This window comes from Petaurus breviceps, unplaced genomic scaffold (assembly GCF_028583685.1).
Source record: "Petaurus breviceps papuanus isolate PSGF00001 unplaced genomic scaffold, PetGlider_PUasm1.0 174, whole genome shotgun sequence".
Lineage (NCBI taxonomy): Eukaryota > Metazoa > Chordata > Mammalia > Diprotodontia > Petauridae > Petaurus > Petaurus breviceps.
Window position 1 is genome coordinate 33,366,800 of NW_027185761.1, and position 25,562 is coordinate 33,392,361.

At 38.8% G+C, this 25,562-nt stretch overlaps 1 protein-coding gene across 3 annotated transcripts in view; it reads right to left on the reverse strand.

Moving 5' to 3' along the window:
* CNTN4 (contactin 4) overlaps positions 1-25,562 on the reverse strand; it is a 598,977-nt gene that overhangs the window by 157,352 nt on the left and 416,063 nt on the right. For all 3 annotated transcript variants that reach the window (XM_069084072.1, XM_069084073.1, XM_069084070.1), the window contains exons 9-11: positions 20,796-20,932; positions 18,419-18,548; positions 1,774-1,924 (exon numbers count right to left, since the gene is read on the reverse strand). In XM_069084072.1, coding sequence (XP_068940173.1) covers positions 1,774-1,924; positions 18,419-18,548; positions 20,796-20,932 — 418 coding nt within the window. The remainder of the gene's footprint in view (positions 1-1,773; positions 1,925-18,418; positions 18,549-20,795; positions 20,933-25,562) is intronic.

The following is a 25,562-nucleotide window of genomic DNA, read 5'->3' on the forward strand; positions in this document are numbered from 1 at the left end:
AGAGAGAGACAGAGAGAGAGAGAGAGATTGATATTTAAATTTAATCTTTCTGGAAGATTGCCAATGGACCACTGTAGATTTTTACCAGTCTGCACAAGTTTTACAAAAAGCCACTATTTCTTAAAACATAAAAACTTCAAAAAAACAACAACCATACAACTCATCTTCCTAAAAAAAAAAACTGCTGCATTTCCCTTTGCAAGAAATTCTTTTTCTCCTCCTCCTATCCTTCTTCCTTTCTTTTTCTCAGCTCTGAGAATCCCACTCCTGAGCTGTGCTTTGCCTGTTCTTCATTGGAGACCCTATCTATGGTAAAGCACTTGGAGAGTGTTCAGGGATATTTGGGTTAAAAAATACTGAGTTTGGGGCAGCTAAGTGGTGCAGTGAATAGAGCACCAGCCCTGGAGTCAGGAGGACCTGAGTTCAAATCCAATCTCAGACACAACACTTATTAGCTGTATGACCTTGGGCGAGTCACTTAACCCCACCCAATTGATCTGCCTCCAAAAAAGCACAAAGAAAATACTGAGTTTATGATTATAGATTGATAATAGCTCTAGAGCCAAAAGTTCCCTTAGAAAGGTTGTGTACTCCACCACCTTCATTTTACAGATTAGGGAACTGAAGCCAATAGACCAAATAGATTGATGTTGAATGAGTTTCCAAAGGTCATGGGAATACAGCAGAACCAGGATCCTAACTCACATTGTCTGAATTCAAATCCTGCATTCTTTCCCTATATCCAGTCTCACTCTAGAGCAGCACCACTTAAACTGTGGGTTGTGACCCCATATGGAGTTGCATAACTGAATGTGGGGGTCTTGAAAAATCTGGCAACAGTAAAAGGTTTCTGAATGTTCAACAACCAAAAATTAATTAAAAGTCAAAAGCATAATATATTGGGGTATTTCTGGCAGTGATTGCCCTTATTGTATTGTGCGGCTTCACTGCTGCCTTGGTTCTGAACACACAACATGCACACTTTGTACTGTGCATGCCTTCACTCCATGGCAAGGTCAACAAACACTTCCAGAAATACCTTGGCTCAGATTTGAGACTATTATAGTATGTCATGAATTATAGTGTTTTTACTGTACATACAAAATTTTCCACTCTTACAGAATCATAATAGTTTAATTATGGAAAACAAAGACTTTTAATATTTTCCTACTACAAAAATAAACAAGTATACTCATCTCATTAATATGTAAATTTGCTTGCATCTTTAATAAATGGTAACATTTTATGTATATCAAAGAATTGTTCTAAAATAAATTTCTTCATAATTTATTATAAGTAAATGTTTGAATTGTATACCTATTTTATATACCCTATTTTCCCCAGGATCATGTAAGCATTTCTCAGGCATAAGGGGGAGTCGAAAGCGGAAAAAGTTAAAAAAGGCCTGCTCTGGAGTATGTTATCAATCCAGGATCTGGAGACCCTCAAGGTGTCCATGGAAAGTTTTTAGGGTCTCTGTGAACTTGAATGGGAAAAAAATTCATCTGTATTTCCTTTGTATAATTTATTTCCTTTGTAAATACCACATATTTTGTTTTATAAATTTAAAAACATTATTCTGAGAATGGGTTCATAGGATTGGCTAGGACTTCCCAAGATTGTTGCTCTCGAGACAGGCTTACCATCATGCTCCTTCATTTCAAACATCTCTTACTACAGCTGGCGGCTTTATCTGAACCACAAAGCTCTTCATTTACAAATAAGTTTTTTCTTTCAAAGCATATAAAAGGAAGAGTGACTTTTGGACATTACCGTTCATTTTCTCTTACGACCTCCTTCCCTTTTTTCCATGTGTAGACAGGCCGCGGGGAAGCCTTTGGTTTACACTCAATGACAACTTCACCTCCCACTTTAACAAGAGTTATCCTTTTCAAGAGGGTTCTGGAGAAGTCTGGACCCAAAGCTGAAAAAGAATATAGCAACTCAGTTGAGCAGGAGTCTGATGGTGACAACAAAATAAAATAAATTTTGACTTTTAGTTATATATCTGTCCTTGCCTTGACTATCAGAAGAAGTTGGTGTAGTGTTAATGGGTTAGGAAGATCTTCCTCAAGATGGGAAACAAAATAAGATAAATTTTGACTTTTATTTATATATCTGTCCTTGCCTTGACTATCAGAAGAAGTTGGTATGATGTTAATGGGTTAGGAAGATCTTCACCAATTAATTGGCCTATGTAACCTGCTTTGAGCCCTGGCCCAGCTCACAGCTGTGATATATCCTGAGTCACAGAGCCTATTGGGGGAGGGAAGCTTGCCTGGGGTAGGGAAGCTTGCCTGGGGTAAACTAGCTTGTAGGAAGGCTTTGACAACTTTTGCTAAATTCTAATTAGGCACTGAGTCACAAGGGTTGTGATGCCTTCTGGCTCTGAGAAGTGTATATATGCTCTGAGTTGGTATTTTGCTTTGGGACTCACTTATGAGGAAGCACATTGTGATTCTCTGGTTGAGATTCTGAGTGAATATATGTTCAGAGTTCCCCAACTGCTCAGATGTAAAGGCTCTCTTGATCCAGGGATATATATATATATAATATATAGCAATGTTGCTTTGATTCAGGCAGTCAGAGCCTTGTCTGTTGGTCTTTATTTCTCTGCTTGCATTTTCTCTGTTTGTATTTCTTCTGAACTTCAGAGTAATGACTTATCCCCTGAACTAGTGAATGTAATTTTAAAAAGATTGTTGACCTCTTAAACAGCTAGCTTTTCTAGTAAAGCAGATCAAAGAACCTATGCTGGCAGCCATCCTGGGGATGCCAGTGTGGTTGCTGCTACAGTTTGGCATCGTCATTACAGATGGGAATTAGGGTTTTAATTTCAAGAGAAGAAAAAACATTGGCCATGTCTTTAGAATGGGTTGTACTGGAAAAAATGTTTGGAAGATTGACTCATTTATTTTTTATTTAGAAGACTCATATCATACAAGCACCGATAATGTTAGAAAGGTGGCTTGACATAGCATTTGGTGGTCATGGATCATAGGTATAGAGCTGGAAAGGATCTCAGGGGCAAAGTGGTCAAACTGCTTCATTTTATAGTGAAGGACTGACACCCAGGGAAGCCAAGTGACTGGCCATGTATGCACAAGTCAGCATTAAAGCAGGCTTAGCACCCAAGTCCTCTAACTCCGGAGGTAATACTTTCTCCCTTGTAGCATGGGATTGGATGGTAGTTTTAAATTCAGGAATATCTAAGTTCAAATTCTGCAAATGAAACACACTGGCTAAATCACTTAATTGTTTAACATCTCCAAGTAACTCTCTAAGGCAGTAAATTATAGCTGAGTCATTGACCTGTATCAATAGAAGCCATTTTGGTGCTGGGAGTTCCCTACACTTTTAAAGGCATTGTCTCATACCAAAACAAACAAACAAACAAACAAACAAACAAATTAGCTTATAGTCTCAAAAGAATTGCCTGAAATATATTCAGTTGGGTGAGCATGGGATTGAATGGCACACAGCTTTTTAATTTGAATTCATGCTAAAGTGACTAAAACTTACTTTTCTTTGATATAGAAATCCTCCATCTGGGCCTAAATCCCAAGCAGATCAAGGATACCAAGATAGACCCCATGTATACCAAAATATTCATTCATTACAACACTTTTTTTTTTTACGGTAGTGATGGGGTGCCTGGGGTCTATGTCAATTTGTGAAACCAACTTGTAAAACCAGTCTGTGACTTTGTAACTGCAATTTGTCCTTTCCCATCCTTGAGCTCTGCCCCTTCTCCCTATCCCACACTTCACCTAGGCAACACCCTGTGACCCCTTTGTTCTTACTTAATCTCTTCATTTCTTCTGAGCCTGGCCCACACCCTCCTTTGTCCTTGCCTTTTGTCTCCTGACCTGGCCCAAATCTTACCTAAACTATCTATTCACATGCTCCTCTTGGTCAGCGCTGACCTTTGTCTATGCACTGAGGACCCTCCCCTCTGGTCAGCCCTGACAATGGCAGCCCTACCCTTTAAAGGTAAAAGCCTGTACCCCTCTCACTTGCAGGTCCCCTAAAGGACTCTTGCCCCCTTCTCATGGAAGCGTAACAATAAACTTCTACAACTCTCACTCCAATTAAGCCTGAGACCTTGAATTCTTTCCAGACGATATTGCAGGTTTTCTGGTCTTAGATAAGATCAGAATTCCTGCTGAACCTATTGGGATCCTGTCCCCCATCAGTAGTATAAAAGAACTAGAGATAAAGTCTTAATAGCAGCCAGTACTCAAATCACTCTTTTTTATTCTTTTGGAGGGCAATTGAGGTTATGTGACTTGTCCAAAGTCACACAGCTAGTAAGTGTGTCAAGTGCCTGAGGGCAGATTTGAACTCAGGTCCTCTTGACTCCGGGGCCAGTGCTCTATTCACTGTACCACCTAGGTGCCCCTTAAATTACTCTTTAAAAAGGTTTGCTAAGTGCTTTAATACAGGTTATCTGATTTGATTCTCACAACAACATGAGAAGAAGGTGTTAGCAAAAGTAACTGAGGTTAAGTGACTTGTCTAGGGTCACTTAGCTAGTAAGTATCTGAGGCAGGATGTGAACTCAAATCCATATTTCTATTTACCATACCACCTAGCTAGCTGGCTATTGGATTGAAAAATGGCTAAAACGGGGGGGGGGTTAAGACATAGGAATTAGATGAGATAAAAGGTGCAGGGGGGGGGGGGGGGGGAACCTAAGACCTCAAGGCCACATGTGGCCCTCTAGGTCCTCAGAATAATTTTTCATTGCATATTATTCAATCTGGAGTATATGAACCTCCAAAGAATTCATGAATAAATTTCTGGGTCCTTGCGAACTTGTAATGGAAAAAGTTATATCATCATTAGAACTAACTTCTAACTACAAAATTAGCATTTCCTTCAATCATGAACATAGGCAATGAAAAATTATTCTGAAAAGGGTCCATTTTCTTCACCAGACTGTCAAAGGGGTCTGAGACACAAAAAGGTTAAGAACCTTTCATCTCATCTAATTACTATGTCTTAACCACCTCCCCCCCCAAAGAAAAAAATAGTCTGAGTTATTTTCTCAAAGGTTTTGCTAGGCTGGATAAGAGTTGGAAGAATAAAAATAGAGAAGAGACAGACACCAGCTCTAAACCCTTCCACCTCTACCTCTGTCCCCCATCCCCATCTCCTTTCCTCCTCTCTGGAAGTTAGCACTAAAACCACCCTGGGGTTTGCATAGGTGAGTTTTTACTTTATCTTTCTCGGTCCTAGGGCTCCTCTTAACTTCTTGGCCATTGGTCAAATTAACTGAAGTCAACAAATATTTATTAACATCTACTATGTGGATATATCTACTATGAGGCACTGTGTTAAGTGCCTCGAATTACACTGAGTCATACAGCTTACCTACCACTCCATTCTGCTTCCCAGCTCCCTATTAGAATGTAAAAACGACTTGAGGTCAGGGGCTATTTTGATTGTTTATATTCATAACTTCAATGCTTAACCTAGTGCTTAACACAAAGTGTTTATGAGATCTTCCTCTCTCTCTTTATACACACATATGCATACACACACACATACACATGACCACTTGCCTGTCTGTATATCTATCAATCTATTATCTATTATGAAGTTGCTTCTTATAGAAACATATCCTTGTGCTTTATCTTTTTTTTTTTAATCAATTAGTAATTTAGGGGTTGGAGGCTCAGAGGATAGAGTGCCCGGCCTGGAGTCTGGGAGAGCCAAGTTCAAATGTGACCTTAGATATCCATTTGCTAGCTGTGTGACCTTAGACAAGTCACCTAACCACTGTTTGCCTAATCCACTGGAGAAGGAAATGGCAAATAACTCCAGTATCTTTGCTAAAAGAACCTCATACAGGATCATGAAGAATCAGATACAATTGAACAATTTGGGGCTATATAGTAATCACTTGGTCATCTCTAACCTTGTGACTAGTTTGAGGTCTTCAAAAACATGCCATTGCTTGGCAAAATATACTTATGCCATTTCCCCCCCCAGGACAGCCCTCTCTATTCTTCTTCACTCCCTCTCTCTTTTACTCCATAGTTGGCCTGAGGCTTTGAGTCATTTCTTTGGACTTGGTATCTGCCCATTGAGACATACCTCTTTTTATTCTTGACATATAAATGGATTTTGAAGATTTCTGTATTAGCATTTAATTCCCCAAGCAAGAATGGTATTTTGTTTGATTGCTTTTGAGCTAAAATTTCCCCAAAGTAGTCAACACATACTGTATTTTTAATCCTCTATGCTTGATAAATATATTCCCAGTTTCCAACAAGAAATCTCTTTGTGCAATATATTGAAGTGTAATTTACCAAAGTCCCCTGCTCTCAATATTTTAAAGATTCTTGAGTTTACATAACTAATTCTGTGGGAAAATTGGGTAAGTTTTTTAATGATTTCAGTAGAAAATGAAGAAACAGAATAGTGCTCAAAGAGATGGACATTCGAGGGCCCTTTGAGGGAAAAGATTCTAGAATGGATGAACTAATCTCTTAGTGGATATCATATTATATCTCTAGAGTTTCTTTTTCTTGTATTTCAAAACTATAAATGTTGGCAGTTTTTCCCAATACACTTCAAAGATCAGAGACTCCTTCGAATGTGAAACAAAGAAAAATACACATTGCAACAGCCTAGAATTTTAAAAAATAATTTCTTACATCTCTTGAAAACAAACACAGGCAATAGAAAATGACTTTACGAGATGGTGATTTAAATCTTTATAGAATTCCTTTACTATATCCCTTTTGTGAACTAGTTTCTTCTATCTGCAAAAATGAGTTTAGATTAGATAATCTCTCAAATCCCTTTAATGGTTAGCATTTAATAATAATAGCCAGCATTTATATTGAACGGTTTACAAAGTGCTTTATTATCTCATTTTATCCTCACAACAACTCTGGAAGGAAGAGGCTGTTATTATCCTCATTTTATAGATGAGGAAACCAAGTCAGATAGAGGTTAGTAACCCAGAGTCATGCAGCTACTGTCTAAGGTGAAATGTGAACTCATATCTTTCTGTATCCAGGTGTAATATTTTATCTCTAATGCCACCAAACTGGCACCTTTCTGCTCTAAATTTATGAAAGTCTTCCCATTAAATCTGGATGATAAGAATAGTCAACATGTATGTAACACATGCCCATTTAATTCTCACAGAAACCCTGGTGAAGAAAATGCATTATCTCAATTTTGCAGATGAGAAAATTAAGTCAAAGAATTTAAGTGACTTATCCATGGTCACAGTTAATGAGTGTGGGCAGCAGGATCACAATTATAGAATCATAAATTTAGAGTAAAAGGGACCTCCGAGGCTGTCCAGTGAATCTTCTCATTTTACAGATGAGGAAACTGAGGGCCAGGAAGATTAGGTAACTTTCCCAAAGTCATTCAGGTAGTAAGTGGCAGAGCTGGCATTTGAACCCAGATCTTATGAGTCTAAATTTCACAGTTTTTCTTTCTCCATTACACTGTGCTGCCTCCCAGCAATGAAATTTCTTGGAGACAGAAGACACGAACTTACCATTTCTTCATTAAAAAACCTCATAATTGGATGAGCCACATCCCATATAGAACTTGTTCACATGAGCAATGGGGATTTGACAAATTAATCTGGTAGAACTAGAGGACTCAGTCTATGCACCCTTCAAATCATTGCACCTGAGCTTCACAATGGGAAGCCATAGCTGAAAAGATCCTAAAGTAACTTTGTGATGAGTCACCACAATTATGTTCTGGAGACAAATTCTTTCAGTGTGTATAGTATGTTTTCAACTCAGGCAATGTTAATCGGATGAAGAGGAAGAAGGAAGAGGAGGAGGAAGAGGAGGAAGAGGAAGAAGAAGAAAAAGAAGAAACCAACATATTATAGAAGGTGAAATAACTAGTGTCTTCAGAACTATGATTTTAACAAAATAATTAATAATTACATAATTAAAATATAAGCAGAATTAATGAAAAACTTTTAAAAATAGACAAAGAAGTCAACCAATCAAGGATCCTGTAAACCCCCCATATAATCTACAAGGAGAAACCCTTGTATTTTTGTGGCAATCTGCTGTCCTTTCTGTAGGTGTTTATATTGAAATTTCAGAGTGGTCATTTCCTTAGTGCTCAAGGCCCAAGATAGTGTTGGCAGAGCTCAAGCAGTTATTTGCATGGTCTGATTCTGAGACAGACTGGGACTAGAAAAGTCTGGCCAAGGTTCCCAAGAAAGGGTTCATGAAGAACAAATTATTAAAGTGTTAACTCAACATGTACATGTGGATGTCCAAGTGCACACCTAGCGCGGTAGACAAAGGCATTCTCTCCAATTGTCCCAAGGCAGTGACTTCTCCAGGCTCCTGAGTTTGAAAGAGTTAATGACAATTAAAAGATCCTCATTTACAAACTAGAATTATTCCAAACACTAGCTTATTTAGTGTAAATGTAGTTAATGGGAGAGAGAGCCTGCTAAACTTTCTCTGCATAAAAAGCATACCAGAAGTCTACCAATATCTCATTGACACTTCAATGGAATTGTGATCTCATTGATAGAAGCCTTCTGTTGGTTCAAATCTAGAGACATCTGTGCCTCCCCATCTTCTGGGTCTCTTGCTCATGTTATCCCCAAATCCAACATGCTGGGACCTTCCTCTCTAGATTCCCGTACTGCATGAATACCATTGGAGGCAGAGGGCTGCTGTCAGTTATCCCTTCTTTTCTTTTTTTTTTTTTTTGCATTTTTTTGGAGGGCAATTGGAGTTAAGTAACTTGCCCAAGGTTACACAGCTAGTTTTTTTGTGTGGGTGTTGTGTCTGAGGCCAGAACCGAACTCAGGATCTCCTGACTTCGGGGCCAGCACTTTACTCACTGTGCCACCTAGCCGCCCCAGTTATACCTTATTTTCACTACTTTTAGGGGCAAGAGGGTAGGGAAGGTGAAGGGAATAGTATTTATAGAGTCTACTATGTGTGGGGCTCTATGCTAATTATGTTATTACCTCATTTAATCTTCACAACAATCCAAGAGGTAGATGCTATTATTATGCCCATTTTATAGTCAAGAAAACTGAGGCAAACAGTTTTAGTAATTTGCCCAGGGTTACAAAGACATTAAGAGTCTGAGACCAAATCTAAACTTGTTGACTCCAGGCCCAGAGCTCTATCCATTATATCACCTACCATATCACTATATCACCAGCTATCTCATTGTGTGACAATAAGCAGCAAATTTTGAAATTGGGGTGAGTAGTTGTCGGGAACCTTGGTGGAGGGAATGCAGGACATCATTTCATTAAAGAGAGAAAGAGACCATGAAAACTGGTCCTATGGTGGGACACCAGAAGTCTGCTGAGTAGAGCACGCTGTAGGAGGAGAAAGAAGGCAAATACCTCATAGTTTCATATTTAAAGCAATTATTCTCACTAATTGGGAGCTAAACTCAATTATTTTAACCTGCTGAAGAAATACAAGTATTGTTTACACCCTCTAAATTTTCACACCCTAGGGTAAAGTTCTAGTTGCTCTCCCTTAGGTATAATTCTGGAGATATGACTGACCTGTCTTTTCCTAACATACATTTCATCGAGGATATCCTGTACTTTATTGTTCTTATTCAATTCTTTGTGGTAACATGTTACAGTCCCCATTCATTAAAATGATCAGAAGCAGTGATCTGAGAAAAGCTTTTAATGCAGTCCTCAAGCACTTATTTTTATTTAATTAAACTATGCTATATAAACTAAGCTACGCTTCGCCACACTTTGATGTTAATTACTCTAAGTGGCCAACAGGGGGACCCTTGAAGATAAGTGTTCTGTGAATCAGCAATGATTTCCACATCGCCTAAGACTCTACCAATAGTTAAATTAACTCCTAAGCCTTATCTAGAAACGTAGCCCTAACTGGGGAGCATACGAGTGTTACATTGGTCTGTAGTTATTAACAGCAGGTTAGTTATCATTACAACTCAGTCTACCCTCTGGTCATCAATGCCTCCTCTCTAAAAGGAGGTGGTTAGACTAAATGACCTTGAATGTCCCTTCCCATTCCAAATCTATGATCTTATTCTAGTGTATGGAAACAGCACTGGGGAGACAGTTGACTGTTATTGTGTAGGATGGCCTTTTAAAAGTTCAGTATTTCATACAGGCTATTATCTCACATTTTATCTCATTATACAATAAAAATAAAACCTGTAGTGCATTCATTCAAAACTTTTCTCCGTCAGTGAGATGTTAGTATAGGTATATAGAACCAGACGCATTTCTTGACTCATTGTGCATGCAACTAGTTGGATGGGCGCCGCTATGAGTTTCTTCATATACAGTTACAGCTCATTGAAAGAGATGGCCCATTTGTTATTTGTGATAATATGTATGGGTTTGGACTGAAGTTCACCTTTACACAAGATTGCTCTCAGCAAAACCACTAAGAAGTAGGTGAAATTTGTCCTTGGTAAGTTTCCACCTCTCTTTTTAGTATTCTCTTCCTTCCTGGTGTCTGCTTTCCGACTGGGCTTGCACCACACTGCTGCTGGGCCTCCCTGTCTTTCGAGCTATATTGGAAGCATCTTCACTGGGAACTTTTATTTTTAAAATTTTACAAAGTTGTATTGGTACTCCTTCCCCTAGCATTGAACCATCCCCTAAAACATTTCAGCAAATACAACTAATACAATGACCAAGTTTGACAATGTAAGCAACATTCTGCCTCTGTGGTCCCCACACCCCTTTACCAAGAAGAAGCAATATTTCATTCTGTGTCCTAATATTGATCACTACAAATACTCAGAGTTCAGTTTCCTTACTGGTCTTTTCATTTGCATTGTTAGAATCACTGTACATTATTCTTCTGGGTGTGATTTCTCACTATTTCAGTTCTTATAAATCTTCTTTATATTCTCTTAATCCCTTTTATTCATTATTTCTTCCTTCATGCATCATATTGATATATTACAGCTTGTCCAGCCATTCCCCTAATCAATGGGTACCCCATCATAAACAGCTCTTAGCTACCACAAAAAATTTTACTCTCAATATTTTGTTATGTCTAGGGCTTTTCTATCCATCTTTTATTTCCTCAGGGGTGGGTACACAGTAGTGAGACTGCTGGGTTTTTAATAGGTAAAATTTAAGGACCTCAAGTAATGAATATCTAATGGTAGAATTTCAGTTAGCGTGTGACCAAGGAAATGTTGTGCACTTTCTTAGCACCCTGCCAATACCATCAGGTTGACCTCTTTTTGTGCCTATGAAAAGGGATCAGTTGCAAAGATTTACCCTTTTCTGTCTTTTACAAAGAAATCTCAAGAAAGAAATGTCTCCATGGATCTAGGGACTTGAAAGAGTAGGGGAAGTCTCATATGTGCATGAGCTCCCCTCACTCTGGGAACAAGTAATAGTAACTTTGGGGCAATCGATAGATACATGCAAACCACTCATATTCTCACACAAGAACCAACAGAGTTCTTGAGTCCTGATGCTCTGGACAAAGGAAAAGAGATTTCCTGAGTCATATTAGACTCTTGGAGGGGAATAAAGGATCCTGGAACCCATATTTTTTAAAGAGAAAAGGGAGATCTACTGGGTAGCACTGGAATTGGGATTATCTCTTGCATTCCCCCAAGTCTGGGTACATAGCCACCCAGAGAGAAGAGAATTCTCAGGCAATACTGTCTTCCTGAAGCACAATTTCTTTATAGCAAATCTTGCTTCATATCTGTTTACGATTATTAGGGAGAAGAGGAAGGAAGAAAGCCACATGGCCCATCAAGGAAGCCAAGGAATTGAGAGAAAGCAGTAATGGCAAAAATGAAGATGATGACAACAGTTTTCTACGTTTAGGGATAACTGGCCTAGAAGTTAACTGGGACTGTGAGGCAGGGCACTGATGGTGGGCTCCCTTTTCAAGACCACACGGTATGACAAACACAGTAACAAAAGCCCTAATAGAGGCTTTTCATTACCCAAGAGTACCTTCCTCTATAGCTGCCAAGCACTTGGAGCTCTCTATCCATCTTCAGGTGTACTTACCTAAAGATTTATGGCAACATTGATCGTTGATCAAAGTCTAAGAATTCAGGTTTGACCATTCTTTAGTTCTTCAGCATAATTGGAATCTCCTGGTGTGATCATTGCTATAATTCCCAGTTTCTAATTTGAAACCTACTTGAATTTCGCCTCCTATATTTTCTGGTAATGTGGGCACTTAACTGGAAGGCTTCTAGAAGCTGGGGAAGGCAAGTTGCCCTCTTGCTGGAGGCTGACCACACTTCAAATGATTTGAATTTTTCATAATCCAGCTCAACTGGGTAGTACAAAAAAAAAAAAATCAACCTCCCTTGTAGATAAGCACTTAACGAAGTCTGCATGAAATAACTTTGAGTTCCATCTGAATGCTTTTGTAACTTGGAAACCAATCATCTGGATTAATGCCAAACTAACCAGATAATTGTTCCAGTTTGCACCTCATCTTAATTGCATCATCCATTACTTTATGGTATTTTGAATGTCTATTTCAGGGTCAGATGACCGCCACAAAACTGCCTGGCAATTCCCATTATGACAGACCATTAAGCAGGGCTTCTTGGGGCTAAGGACAGTAGATACTACTGTCTTCATATCTCCTTTGGACACACCAAGGCATCCCATAAACTCACACTCTGGGCTAATGCCTAACTGTTCCCTAGGCTCCTTTGAACCTCACTGCAATCAGGACTCCTCTGTATTTAACTAGGAAATTAATTAATCAGTTAGATATTAACCCAGGTGCAGTAGGCAATGACAAGATAAACTTTTTTTTTTTTTAAGCAATCAGGGTTAAGTAACTTGCTCAAGGTTACACGGCCAGTTATTTCTGGGTGTGGTGCTGAGTGTCTGAGCCCGGGATTCGATCTCCAGGTCGTCCCAACACTGGAGCCGGTGCTCTTACTCGCTGTGCTACCTGGCCACCCCCAAGATGAACTTTTTAAGGCTATGTTTCAGTCTCCCTCTTTTATGCATTTACAGTACTTTGATTGTATAAGTTAGGCCCAAAATCAAGCAAGAAAAGGATAATGAGTTAAGTTATCATTGGGATATCACACAATTATTTTGATGATCACCAATGTCTTTCCTGTGACAGTATATTATGACAAGTTGTGGCCTCTTGAAGAACAGAAACTGAAGATCACTCAATGGATACAGGAGAGTGTATGATAGATGTGAGTCAACACGTTAAAAATAAATAGTTATATAGGGGAAGTAGTTTAAAGGCTGTGACTGGAAAAAGATGGACTTGACACTTGATAAGAGCAAGGGATAACTAAGAGACAGTGTCTATGCTCCGTTGGTATCTACTCAATGTCAAGAGAACAAGAGGAAGGTCTTTAGCCCAATAGGGAGAACTTTTTCCTTTTCCTACCCTCACATACACCCATCAGATTTATAGGAAAATATGGATGAGAGTTAAACAAAATGTTCAGATATGGATGAGTTGCTATCTGTATCACTGGAGGGTATACCCTCAATCTGTTCAAGTATTGTCATTCAGTGAGATAATCATCAGTCACTAGCTTCACTTCTAACAATCATACTATCCTGACTTTTATGCTTTGAAAAATACTTATACACAATAGATACATGCAACAGCAGATAAGATTATGTTATAGACCTATCCAAGTGTACTGATCTCTCCTCTGGACTACTGGAGCCCTGGGTGGGCACCTATCATATCCTATATGTGTAGGTCAGTATGGGTAGTGGCGAGAGCGCTTGACCTACAGTCAGTAGATAAATTCCATCTCAGGCATTCACTAGTCATGTGATCTTAGGCAAATCATTTTATCTCATCAGGCCACAGTATCCTTAATCTGTGGAATAAAAATGATCTGTGGTGGTGATCTAACTGGGTTGTTTTGAGAATCAAATCAGATATTGCATACCAATTTTTTTGGAATCCTTGAAACACTGTAGATGGGATGATGACGGTGATGATGATGAAGCATATATATTTAATCAGTAGCTTTCAGATTTGATGATTCAGTCAATATCTAGTAGAACTACTGCTCCTAGAAATTCCAATGATTACTAACCACCAGAGCTGTGACTAACGTTTGGATATGTATCCAAAAGAGAAAAATAAACAATCTGTTCCCACCAACAAAGGGCCACTGATTTCTAACCCTTTTACTAATGGGCAAGCCTGATGTAAATTACTGACCTAAAGGTGAAAATCTCTGCATTCCATTTGCCGATCTAATTCAGTCTAGCATCCGGGTTAATTATTTAGGAGGTAAGCAGTTGCAATCCATCAAACATGGATATGTCACATGCACATTAAATACCTAGACTGAATGCATAAAACACGATTAAGGTAAAAGCTTATCAAGTTTATGCATCCTAATCATTGCATTTCTTATTCATGACTTGGGGGATTCCTCCCCACCCCCAGAGTTAGAGGAAATTTTCTTTATGCCTCTGGAGGATCCAGAAGTATGATCAATATCAGAGGCCAACATTACCTTTTAAAACATTAAACTTTTTTTTTCCTTTGGTCAATACGAAAGCTGCCTCATTCGTGACTCACACAGGTAATCACCACTTACTGGTTTCACCCCTGAGAATTATACCATCCTGACTTTTACTCCTTGAAAAACACTAGCAAGGAGAATTTATATATATGTGCTATCAAATGCAATTATACTATAATTATATTATAAGCCTATCCAAACAAAGCCAATATTTGTGAACTTCCTCAAAGTTAAGTGGAGTACTTGTTCATATTTTGTGGGATTAGATATTATGATTTTAGATATTCAAATATTCCTTTTAATTTCCTAATCCTTTTGCTACTTGGGAGAGGGGATTCAGAGTTAAAACAGAATATCATGCCAAATCCCTTATTCTTAGCCTGACATGTGAAGCATTCTTTGCATTCCAGAATCTAGCTCCAAAACTAATGTTCCAATTTTATGTTCCACCCTTCACTCCAACTAGGGTATTCTATTCATTACCCACTAACTAAGGTCTGATTTTATATTAAACTACTAGCTCTTGAATGATTATTTGTGGGGGAATAAACCTGACATTCTAGCCAGAGTGTCTTCAATCTTCTTCCAATTCTACTCATCCTTCAAGGCCTACCTTCCCTTCTATGAAGCCCTCCTTGATCACCAAACCACATTAATCTCTCTCTCCTTAGAATTCCTATGCCACTTCTTATCATTCATTTGACACTTGGCACATTGCCTTTTGCTATTTGCTAACTTCTCATCGGACAAATTCAGTGAATGTTTATTGAGTGTTGGTGCTGTACAAGGCACTGTGTTCATTTCTAGGGATAAAAAAAATTAATCATAGCATTACAGAATTTAGAGATCAATTCTCCCCACTTAAAAAAAAAAAAAAGCAAATTGGAGCCCAGGAATGTTAAGTGACTTGCTCAATGTCACACCAAGTAATAAATATCACAAATCCAGTACTGCTTCAATAAAAGAGAAGAAAGAAGAAGAGGAGAAGAAAAGTAAAAAAGATTTCATATCTGCCTTCAAATACCTTATGATCGAATAGGATGGTTTAGGATAATAAGAAGTTGACAGTTTTTATAAAACCTGCATAAATCCTGTTTCTACAATCAGATTGTGAGCTCCTTAAGGACAAAGGCCATGTCTTTATAACACTTCATAATCCACCCCCTTCTCCATCAGTGTCAATGTTCCCTTTAATGTTGTAAGTGCACATTTGTTTGTTCAATCGACATCTGAAAAGTACTCGGATTAAATCTGCTCCACATAGTCAAAATTTTTCTAGACGGTCAAAATGTATTTTGATGCCATATATTGGAGACTAAGTTGGGAGACATCATTATTGATTATGAAAAACAGAGGAAGTCATAGCTCACAATTAAAAAATGGTCTCCTTTCCACTGCAAGGTGTCTCAGCAATTCCCCTAAGAATTCAGTTCCTCTCTCTCTGCACAGTTTATGGGGAAAGTTATCTGGGTGCACTACAGAGGCAAATCTGGAGACAAGATCTTGTGTTTTTTAGGATAGCTTGAGTACATCCACAGGGTTCCATCGTTCCTATCCAATGTGTACTTTACCAAACCGTTGAGACAGTTTATTTATATTTGCACATTTAGAGAAGTCCACTATACTTTGGAGGAGTGTTCATGCACCATTAGGTGGAGGAAATTGTTGGTGTGTGTTTCTTTGGCTTTGCTTTTGTTTTGATTTATAAGGTGAGAAGCACATGTGTTTGGGTCTCTGAAAGGATTGGAGCTTATCAATAATCTCATTGGGTTTCTGAAGAGTGGAAATATCAGGTTATCTCCTGAACCACAGCCCAGTTCACTCTTCCAGTCAACAGTTTTGTCACCTCCAGCCAGGCCTATCTTAAACTGAACTGATCATAAATGGGGGGAGTGGAAGGAGGAGGAAAGAAAAAGACTAAAAATGTCTACATTTGCTGTATCCTCTCACTTCTGTGCTTCTCATTGCATCTCAGTAGAGCCCAGTCCTCAAGGGTCTTGCCATATTGGTAACAGGATATTCCATTTCCCAAATCTGTGCTTTTACCCAGCCTTCCCTATGGGACTAGATCCTTCCTTACTTTTGCCTCAGTGAACCTCTAACTCCTTTCAAGTCAAATCTCAAGTCTACCTCCTTCAAGAGACCTTTCCTGATCCCCAGAATTGTTCATTCTTCCTCTCTCCTACAATTTTGTTGTTCAGTCATTAAGTCGTGTCTGCCTCTTCATGACCCAGTGGACCATATTATACCAATAGTGTCCATAGGGTTTTCTTGGCAAAGCTTCTGGAGTGGTTTGCTGTTTCCTTCTCCAGTGAATTAAGGAAAACAGAGGTTAAGTGATTTGCCCAGGGTCACAAGTTATAAGTGTCTGAGGCCAGATTTGAATTCAGGTCTTCCTTACTCCAGCCCCAGTATTCTATCCACTGAGCCACCTAGCTGCCTACATCTTATAAAATCAGTTTGGATTTATTTGGTATGCATTTTATACTGACTTAACTGTCTATATATTCTTTCCCCCTCAGTAGAATATAAACTTCTTAGGGTCTAGCACTGTTAAGATTTTGTTATTTGTTGCCCTGGTGTCTGGCACATTTTTGTCAGTTTTTTTTTCCCCTCAGATCAATGATTTCATCAGTGTAGGAAGTTTGGGATTAGGAATTTCTGCTATCCCTGCAGATAAGTACTTTTCCTGTAATTTATAGTTTAAGAGAGCTATCAGGGGCACTGAAAGGTAAAGGTATTTGTCTAAGGTCAGCATTTGTCAGGGCAGATCTGCAGCTGAGTTCTTTATGTCTCCCAGGCTAGTACTCTCACCATTATGCAACACGTCCTCTCACACAGTATGTATTTACCAAAAGCTTATTGAATTGAATTAAATTAACTTTAGGACAGAAACTTGAGGTGCCAGGACCACTCACTTGCAACAACCTTGTGAATGATCAGCAGGACTCTAGAGCTTATCAAATTGTAGATATCTAGGTAAAATATCTCCATTATGTTGACCATGACGTTAATGTTTTTTGCACTTATCACAGACTCTTATCTGTACCAATCAAGGGATACCGATACACAGAAATCCGAAGAAGCAGTGAAATCATTTAGATATGAATTTATGCTGTTGACATAGCCTCTCCCCCCTAGTGAATTCCTCTTCCTTATTATATTTGGCCTTGGCACATACTAAAATAAATTTATATTAAAATGGACATTTTGTCAAGTGATAGTTAGAAACTAGGCCAGGGTACTAAACAAACCCATGGCTAAAATACAGGATAGATAATGCATATGGAAGCTTTGCAGAGTCGCTTGTGCCAATTACACTGATAGAGTAAAGAATGAGTAGAATTTGCTTGTCTCCATGTTACAGATGTATTTGGTAGAATCTAATCCAAATCCAATCATCTTTTTCATAATTTTTCCTTCTACACTGAAGTTACAGGAGAGTTACATCATAGTATCATAGATTTAGAATTGACAGGGGCCTCAGAGATCATTTTTCCTAAGTCTGTTCATTCTACATATCAAGAAACTGTGCCCTAGAGGGCAAACATGATTTCCCAAGATCACACAGGTAGGAAGACAGCCAATATTTGAACTTAGGTCTTTCGACTCCAAGATCTTTCTCTTGGTTGAGGTTGACTTAAGCATAAAAAAAGAGCAGTAAATGCTCTGTGTTCCCAACAGGAATCATTGGGGGTAGATGGTGTGGGAGGGAAGCTCTGTTGGGAAAATGGGTCTGTTTGCTTTGCTTGAAAACCATATGGAGCATTCTTCAAGTAACGTATCCTCTGCCTGACGAATTTCTTTGTATCGTCTCTTGGCTTGAACACAAGCTTGGCAAATGATATGTTTGTTTGGGAAGGGGGTGTATTTTAAAAATAAATTAAATTAAATTTCTTTTTTCATAAAGAAAATTACTCACCAATAACACTGAGCTCTGCACTGGCAAAAATAATTCCGTGTCTGTTCTCAGCTACACATTGATACATGCCTGCATCAGAGAGGTTCACGGTGGTTATATTCAGTGTCCCATACTCGATTTGAATTCTGTCCTGTAAAAACACCAAGAAGTAAAAATATAACCCTCTACAGCTCAGGCCTTGAAACCATCATACTCCATATCATATCAAGGGGGACAAAACAAGAAGAAAATGGCAGTCATACAAGCAATTTACATTTCATGATCTATTTGTCTGTCAACTGAATTTGTCAGGTCAGATGCTAAATGGAATCACCAGTACATCAGCTGGTAAATGGAATTTAAATTGTAGTACTCTCCTGAGTTCTCATTGATTTAATACTGAAACCATTCAGATTAATATCCCCTCCAAGTAGATGAACGTGAAATTTAAAATGCCTTTCTATTCTCAGGTTCTGGACAAGCTCGGAAAAAATGCAGCCAACTCTACTGTCTAGGGCATTTAAAACACTCAAATTATTGGAGGGCATGACTTAGAAGGTTAATAGGAATGTAATCATCTCAGATGGTGTAGAGAGAAACATTTAATATGGGCTGAAGTTTACCAAAAAAAAGTCTATGTTAATAATTTAATGGTCCCTTACTTTATTTCTGCCACTAACATGATTTAAGTTTGGGACTATCTGCTGGTGGCCAACACAAAGCATGTAAAATTAGTGTGTGGAACAAAAGACTCAAGTCTCGTTTATCAGCCCAAGGATATGTGATATGTGTTATTCATTTTCATAAGTGCAAAAAAGTAGTCCCTCCTCCCCTTCCCTAAAGAGACACCATTTTAAAAAATAAATAAATAAATAACATGAAGAAAACATTGGATTTTGCCTTGCTGTAGGGGGGCAATTTACTGCAGGTAGACACTTATTAGGTTTTGATCAAATCTAGGCATTCATGTTCCCTCACATTAAGCAAAGGGAGAAAAATGCCATTACCTTCATACCTTCACGGCAGCCATTTGTTTTCGTTTGGCTTTATAATTGAGAGAATCATGGGACTGACAGGATCCCCTCTGGTGAAAGGAAGGGAGTGTGGGGGGCAATGGAAGGCAAAACAATTCTTTCTCTTTCCTTTCTTTTGTGTGGCATTAATCTTTAGGCTGTTCTTCATGCCAGTACTTAGAGCCGAGCCCTTTCCCTGGGTGGCCTACGTGGGAAAAAATTCCAATGTGAAAAATTGGCTCACTCCTCAAGACCCAAGGAAATGTCAAATTTCCTTTAACTTTTGAAGTTCAGTTTGAAAATATAGCATAGGAAATTAAATCGGGACAATCGTTCTTCACCCTAAGGCTCCCTGATTTCATTTGGGATCTTTCATTGGGGCCTCCTTAAATTTCGATTTCCATTCTAAATGTTATCACACCAATTTTTCTTTGCCTAGAAAGTGATATGTGCTGTAGTCAAATGAAAAAGGACTTAAATTCTTCTTTCTGAACCCCCCTCTATCCATATAAAGCTTTGTCTTCACTTACCTGTTTATATGTTTTGTTTTGCTTTTTCCCTTTAAAAACATACTTATTAAATACCTACTATGTGCCTGGCATTGTGTTAAGTGCTTTTCCGATATTATCTCATCCAACAACCCTGAGAGGTATGTTCTATAATTATCTCCATTTTAGAGATGAGGAAACAGAGGCAGACAGTTTAAGTGACTTGCCCAAGGTCAAATAGCTAGTGAATGTCTGAGGTCATATTTGAACTTAGGTCCTTTTGATTCCAGGCCCAGTACTCTACTTTGCTACTTACCTGCCAATCAAGTTGTATCATGTTAAAAAGGAAAAAAAAAGGTAATCCTCTTGAAACTATGGATTATTTTCCAATTTTTATTTTGTTTCCTCTGTGCCCAGAACAATGTTTTGCATAGAGGATACACAAGCCAATGTGATTTCACTGATGTGGGGAACTCTCAATATGGAATCTTCCTTCACCAATGGAGACTGGCAACCCATCTCTAACTTAGGTACTTAGAGATTTGCTTAGGGCACTTCTCAGTGATATGCCCATAATCACACAGTTCATGGGTCTAAGAGACAAAATTGAACCTGGATAATCCTCATTCTAAAGCTGGCTCTCCATCATGTTGCTTCTCACTTTTCATCCTTTGTGCAACCAATCAGTTAATATTAAGCACCTACTACTATGTGCTAGGATCTTCAGCAGCATCCTTTACTTTTTCTGTTGCCATCATGTCAATTATGTCATGTCATGTCATGTCAATCAGTTGTGGACATTGGAAATGCCATGTGATTCCTCCATTATTATAAAAGTATAGCAAGATTGAATATTAAACTTGCCATCCGCACAACCATTTTCATCAATGTTCTTACCTGAGTTAGGAATGGTTCGCCATTTTTTAGCCATCTGTATGTAGGCTTTGGTCTCCCATTTGCTTTGCATTCCCAAAAGATACTTTCTTCAATGGCCACATGGATATCATTTATTTTTTGGACCCAGTTAGGCTGAGCTACAGCAATTAAAAAAATAAAAAGAAGTCAAAAACTGATAAGAAGAAGTCAGTTATAGCATTATTCAATCATTTTCATTACCTGTAGTCTCTTGGATGATCTTTCATAGAATGATGACACTTAAGATTACTTGAACATTAGTTCAGGGACCCATTTTCCTACTTCCAAAGACTATGGTCCACATGGCCCTCCACCCAGGCACCATGTGTCTGGGCAATGCCTTACTGTGGCAGCAATCATGAGAGTAGGAGGTAAATGTACTAGCTACTGTTATGCATATATGCATATGTGTGTGTCATATTCAGCCTGGAAAAATCATCGTCATGAGCCCCTTCCCCAAAGTTCATGGAGTTATCATATATGTGCATATGCCTAAGTATCTATATGTATAAGTAAACACACTACTATGCATAGAATACATAATGCATATACACATACATGTATCTCCTTATACATACAGGTATATACCAACATATTCAGTTTGAAATTCACCATCGTTTCCAAAAATAAGATGCATGGTGCTGACTGCCATCTCCCTAGAATCCACAAACTATGTTCAGGCAACATTATGGAGAGGAAAAAGCTGGCCCTAGATCTGGGATGAAAGATCTTGAATTTAAGTCCTAGCCCTCATTCCCCTCCAGGTTTCCCTCAGGACTTCCTCTACCATGCCTCAGAAACCTCTTCATCCTAAAGCTTACTCCTGTCCTGGAAGTCATAGGTTACAAGTCCCCTCTTCTCATTGGATGGCTCCTCCCAGAACCCCCATTTCATGGGGGTGCTCAGGCCAGCCTTATGTCATTCCTCTCCAGGGTGCACTTTGAAAATTCTCTGCCATGTCCTCTCACTGGGGATCTTTGCCTACTTCCACCTTTCTGCTTCTTTTTCTGTATAATCTTCCTCCTGTTAGAATGCAAGCTTCCTAAGGGCAGGAGTATCTTTCTATATTCCTAGGGCTTAGCACATAACAAACCTTTAATGAATGCTTGCTGATTGCCTAACCAGCTCTGCACCTATCTTCCCATGGGACCATAGGCAGGTTAGTTGACTTCTAGGCCCTGATCAGTTTCATCATCAGTAAAATGAAAGGCTTGGTTGAAATGATTTTTAAGTTTTCCTTCTAGCTCTAAAGCTATGAACTGACCTGACTCTTTCATTCAAATTCCCATTCAACCTATCACTCAGGTGATTGTTTACCTGGGTCTGAAACACTGCCTTGCATCCTGATACCTTCTAAGGACATAGCTGACTTAGACCTAATCCTCTGTCACTTGTTGGTGTTTTCAAACCCATGCCCCCCATGGTAACTGTAGTGTCAATCTTTTTTTTTTTTTTTAAGCAATTGGGGTTAAGTAACTTACACGGCCAGTTATTCCTGGGTGTGGTGCTGAGTATCTGAGGCCGGATTTGATCCAGGTCATCCCAACACTGGAGCCGGTGCTCTTACTCGCTGAGCCACCTGGCCGCCCCCTGTAGTGTCAATCTTGAGGCCTCTTTCTAGATGTATCCAACCAACAACCAAATCTTCCTAATTCTATCTCCACATTTCCTACTTAGGGCCCCTCCTTTTCACTCACACAATCATCATTCAGTGTTGACCCATAGGCAGTTCCTGGAAGTTGACTATGAATGCTGACCTCAGAACTGTCCTATCATTTCATCTTTAAAAAATAATCAACATTATAACGAGCTCCCATTTTTCCTAGGACCTCTTTTGTAGGGGAAAAAAAAGTTTATGAGCTTAAGAAATCCAGTTCCTTTGTTGTTTTTCATTTCTCTCTACATTTGCTATGGCACAGTAGAGGCAGAATGGGGTAGAAGATGAAGCCCTCCACTTGAAGTCAAGACTTAGCTTCATATTCCTCTGAGACACTTGTAGCTCTAGGGATACCTAGCCTTCTAGCCTCAGTTTCCTCATCTGTAAAATGGGAAATCTAATAGTACTTAGAACACAAAGTAATTAGGAGGGGCTCCAATGAGATATATAAAGCCCTGTACACTTTCACACACAGCATTGATATCAGCTATTAGTAGCAGTAAGCAGCAGAAGAAGCGCCCTCCAGGGCACCGGAAAAGTTCAATTCAAGTCCCAACTCTGCTCTTAATTGTTTGTATGTCCTTCAGTATAACAATTTTGCTCCCTAGCCCAGTTTTCTAGTTGGCAAAATACAGGGTTTAATTGAACAAGAGGTTTTTAACCTGGGGTACACAGATTTCAGAGTGTTTGAGAACTTGGATGGGAAAAAATTCCATTTTATTCCAGTATAGTTATTTCCTTTGTAATTTTATGTATTTTATGCTTCCTATGATTTAAAAAAAACAAAACCATTATTCTGATACAAGGTCCATAGGCTTCACCAGACTGCCAACAGGGTTTAGGACACATAAAAAAGGGTAAGGATGCCAAAATCTAACAAAGACACTTATTCAATTGTTCTAAGAGGGGTTGTTAATTCCAGGTTCCATATGATAACTTTATATATTTGAAGACAGCTATATCATTAACCAACACACGATTTCCTCTGCCACGGCCAGTGAACTGATCAGACATTCTTGAGGAGTAGCTTTTGAGGTCACAGACAATGGAGAATAATGTTGGGAATTATCAGAATCGTGGCTGCTATTTTTGGAAAGTTAATTGCTCACAGAATTCCAGTAGCATAATGCCTAGGAGTGCACACCTATTAGTTAGCGATTAGAGCCTAATATTACCTGGGGAAAGCTCCTCAGGCTTTATTTCAGAGTGTTTGTGAAAAACGATGGGAAATATTCCACGTGATCCCAATATAATTCATTCCCTTGGAATCCTACATTTCGTGTTTCAAAACATAATTCTGAGAATAATTTAACAGATTTGTAACTGTTTTGGCTTCTCCATATTTACTTAGAGTGGTTTCAGATATGCATGTCCATAATTTAGTTCAAAGGGAAAAGGGCTAGGACTGAGATGGAATTGACATAGCTTCCTTTTTTGATAATACCCAAGCATGGAAATAATTTAACAAATAACATTGCCAGTAGAGGTCTCCAGGCTTCGCATAATGTTGCTTTAGCCTTTTTCCTTCTATAATCAGATAAGAAAATTTCATGTTTTGCAAAGAGACAAAACACAATTTTCTAAATCCCTTTCAGATTGGGATGATGTGTAGTGGAAGATGAGAGAAGGTTGAAAGCATAGGCTTTGGAAAAACAAAATAACAAAGGACATCAATAAATATTAGCTTGAATTGGGGAGAGAGGGTTTATAGCCATTAGCCTAAAACATGCCCAAGTCTGTCATTGTTCTCTCTCTTCCTACTGCTAATCCAAGGGGAGTTCACAAGGTAGATACCTTTTTGTGCTCTGTTTGGGGAATTTGATGCATAACCCTGTTGTGGCTGATGGCAGATATCCGCCTAATTTTGTATGCAAGGCATTGAATATTTACCCCCTGCAGAGTCTGTAAAAAACAAGGCAAACAAGAAAAGCTGCCGAAGTTTGAACAGAATACTAAACACGGAGTCCAACTTTTCAAAGGTTCTTAGAAAACAGAAAGGTGAATATAACAGTGGAAGCAAAGTCAAGCTGCAATTCAAAAGGAAGCATCAACACACCAAAGAGACAGGGATGGATTTTAATGCCATAGATTGTCGGGAACATTTGGGCTCATTCATTGTTTACTTTCAAAATACGGAAAATCTGAAGTAAGAAACCTTGAGTTTTCAAATGAGGGAAGAAGCTGGAGAGGGTATTGAAAAGACCTTGCATAATTCTACCTGATTCAATGTCTTCAACAGTGGTGAAGTTAGAGAGTTCAAGATCCTCTCAAGGATGTACAATGGCTGCTTTGTGCGTTTGTTGGTCAAGATAACATCAGTACCTGACTCACCCCTTGGGAGAATCTTGTAAAACGCTTTCAGAAATTACAAAGTTCAAAGACAAGAGCCATAGTTAAAATGGTAATAGACATCATGCTAACAATGGACTGAGGGCAGTGAATTCAGAATAATGGAATAACGAATTTGTACACAATTAGGTGTTTACTGCCACTGGTGTTTACTACTCCTGTGACCTTGGACGAGTAAGTTACTGAACCTCTCTGAGCTCCAGTTCCCATAGCTGTAAAATGAGGAGGTTCGACTCTGGCCTCTGAGCTCTCCTCCAGCTATAGGATCGTGAACCAGTGAGATAATTATTTCCCTCCATTCCCTCATAATGGCATGGAGGTGATCCTGGATTCTCAAAGGCTTAGCACCATGTCTAGCACTAAAAATACTTAATAAATGTTCTATCTAGCCTCCATCCATCTATCTATGCACCTACCCATCTGAGAGCCTGTCTGTCTATTCCTTTACACCAGTGGAATATAGCACATCCAGGTATAACACCATGTTTTCAAAAATGGAAAATTGTTTGTGTGGTGGGTGCTACATACACGATCAAGTGAAATCAAAAGGTTTAGAGGAAAAGATAAGTTGTGTTTGGGGCCAAGACTGAAGTACTTGGTAGACACACAAGTAGAGATGTTCTATAATACACAATATGTACACAATACACACGTGTAACTACATATGTGTGTGTGTATATACGTACACATAGGTATATATATTAACAAAACCAGAGATGCAATTTTATCAATGTCCAGGTTAC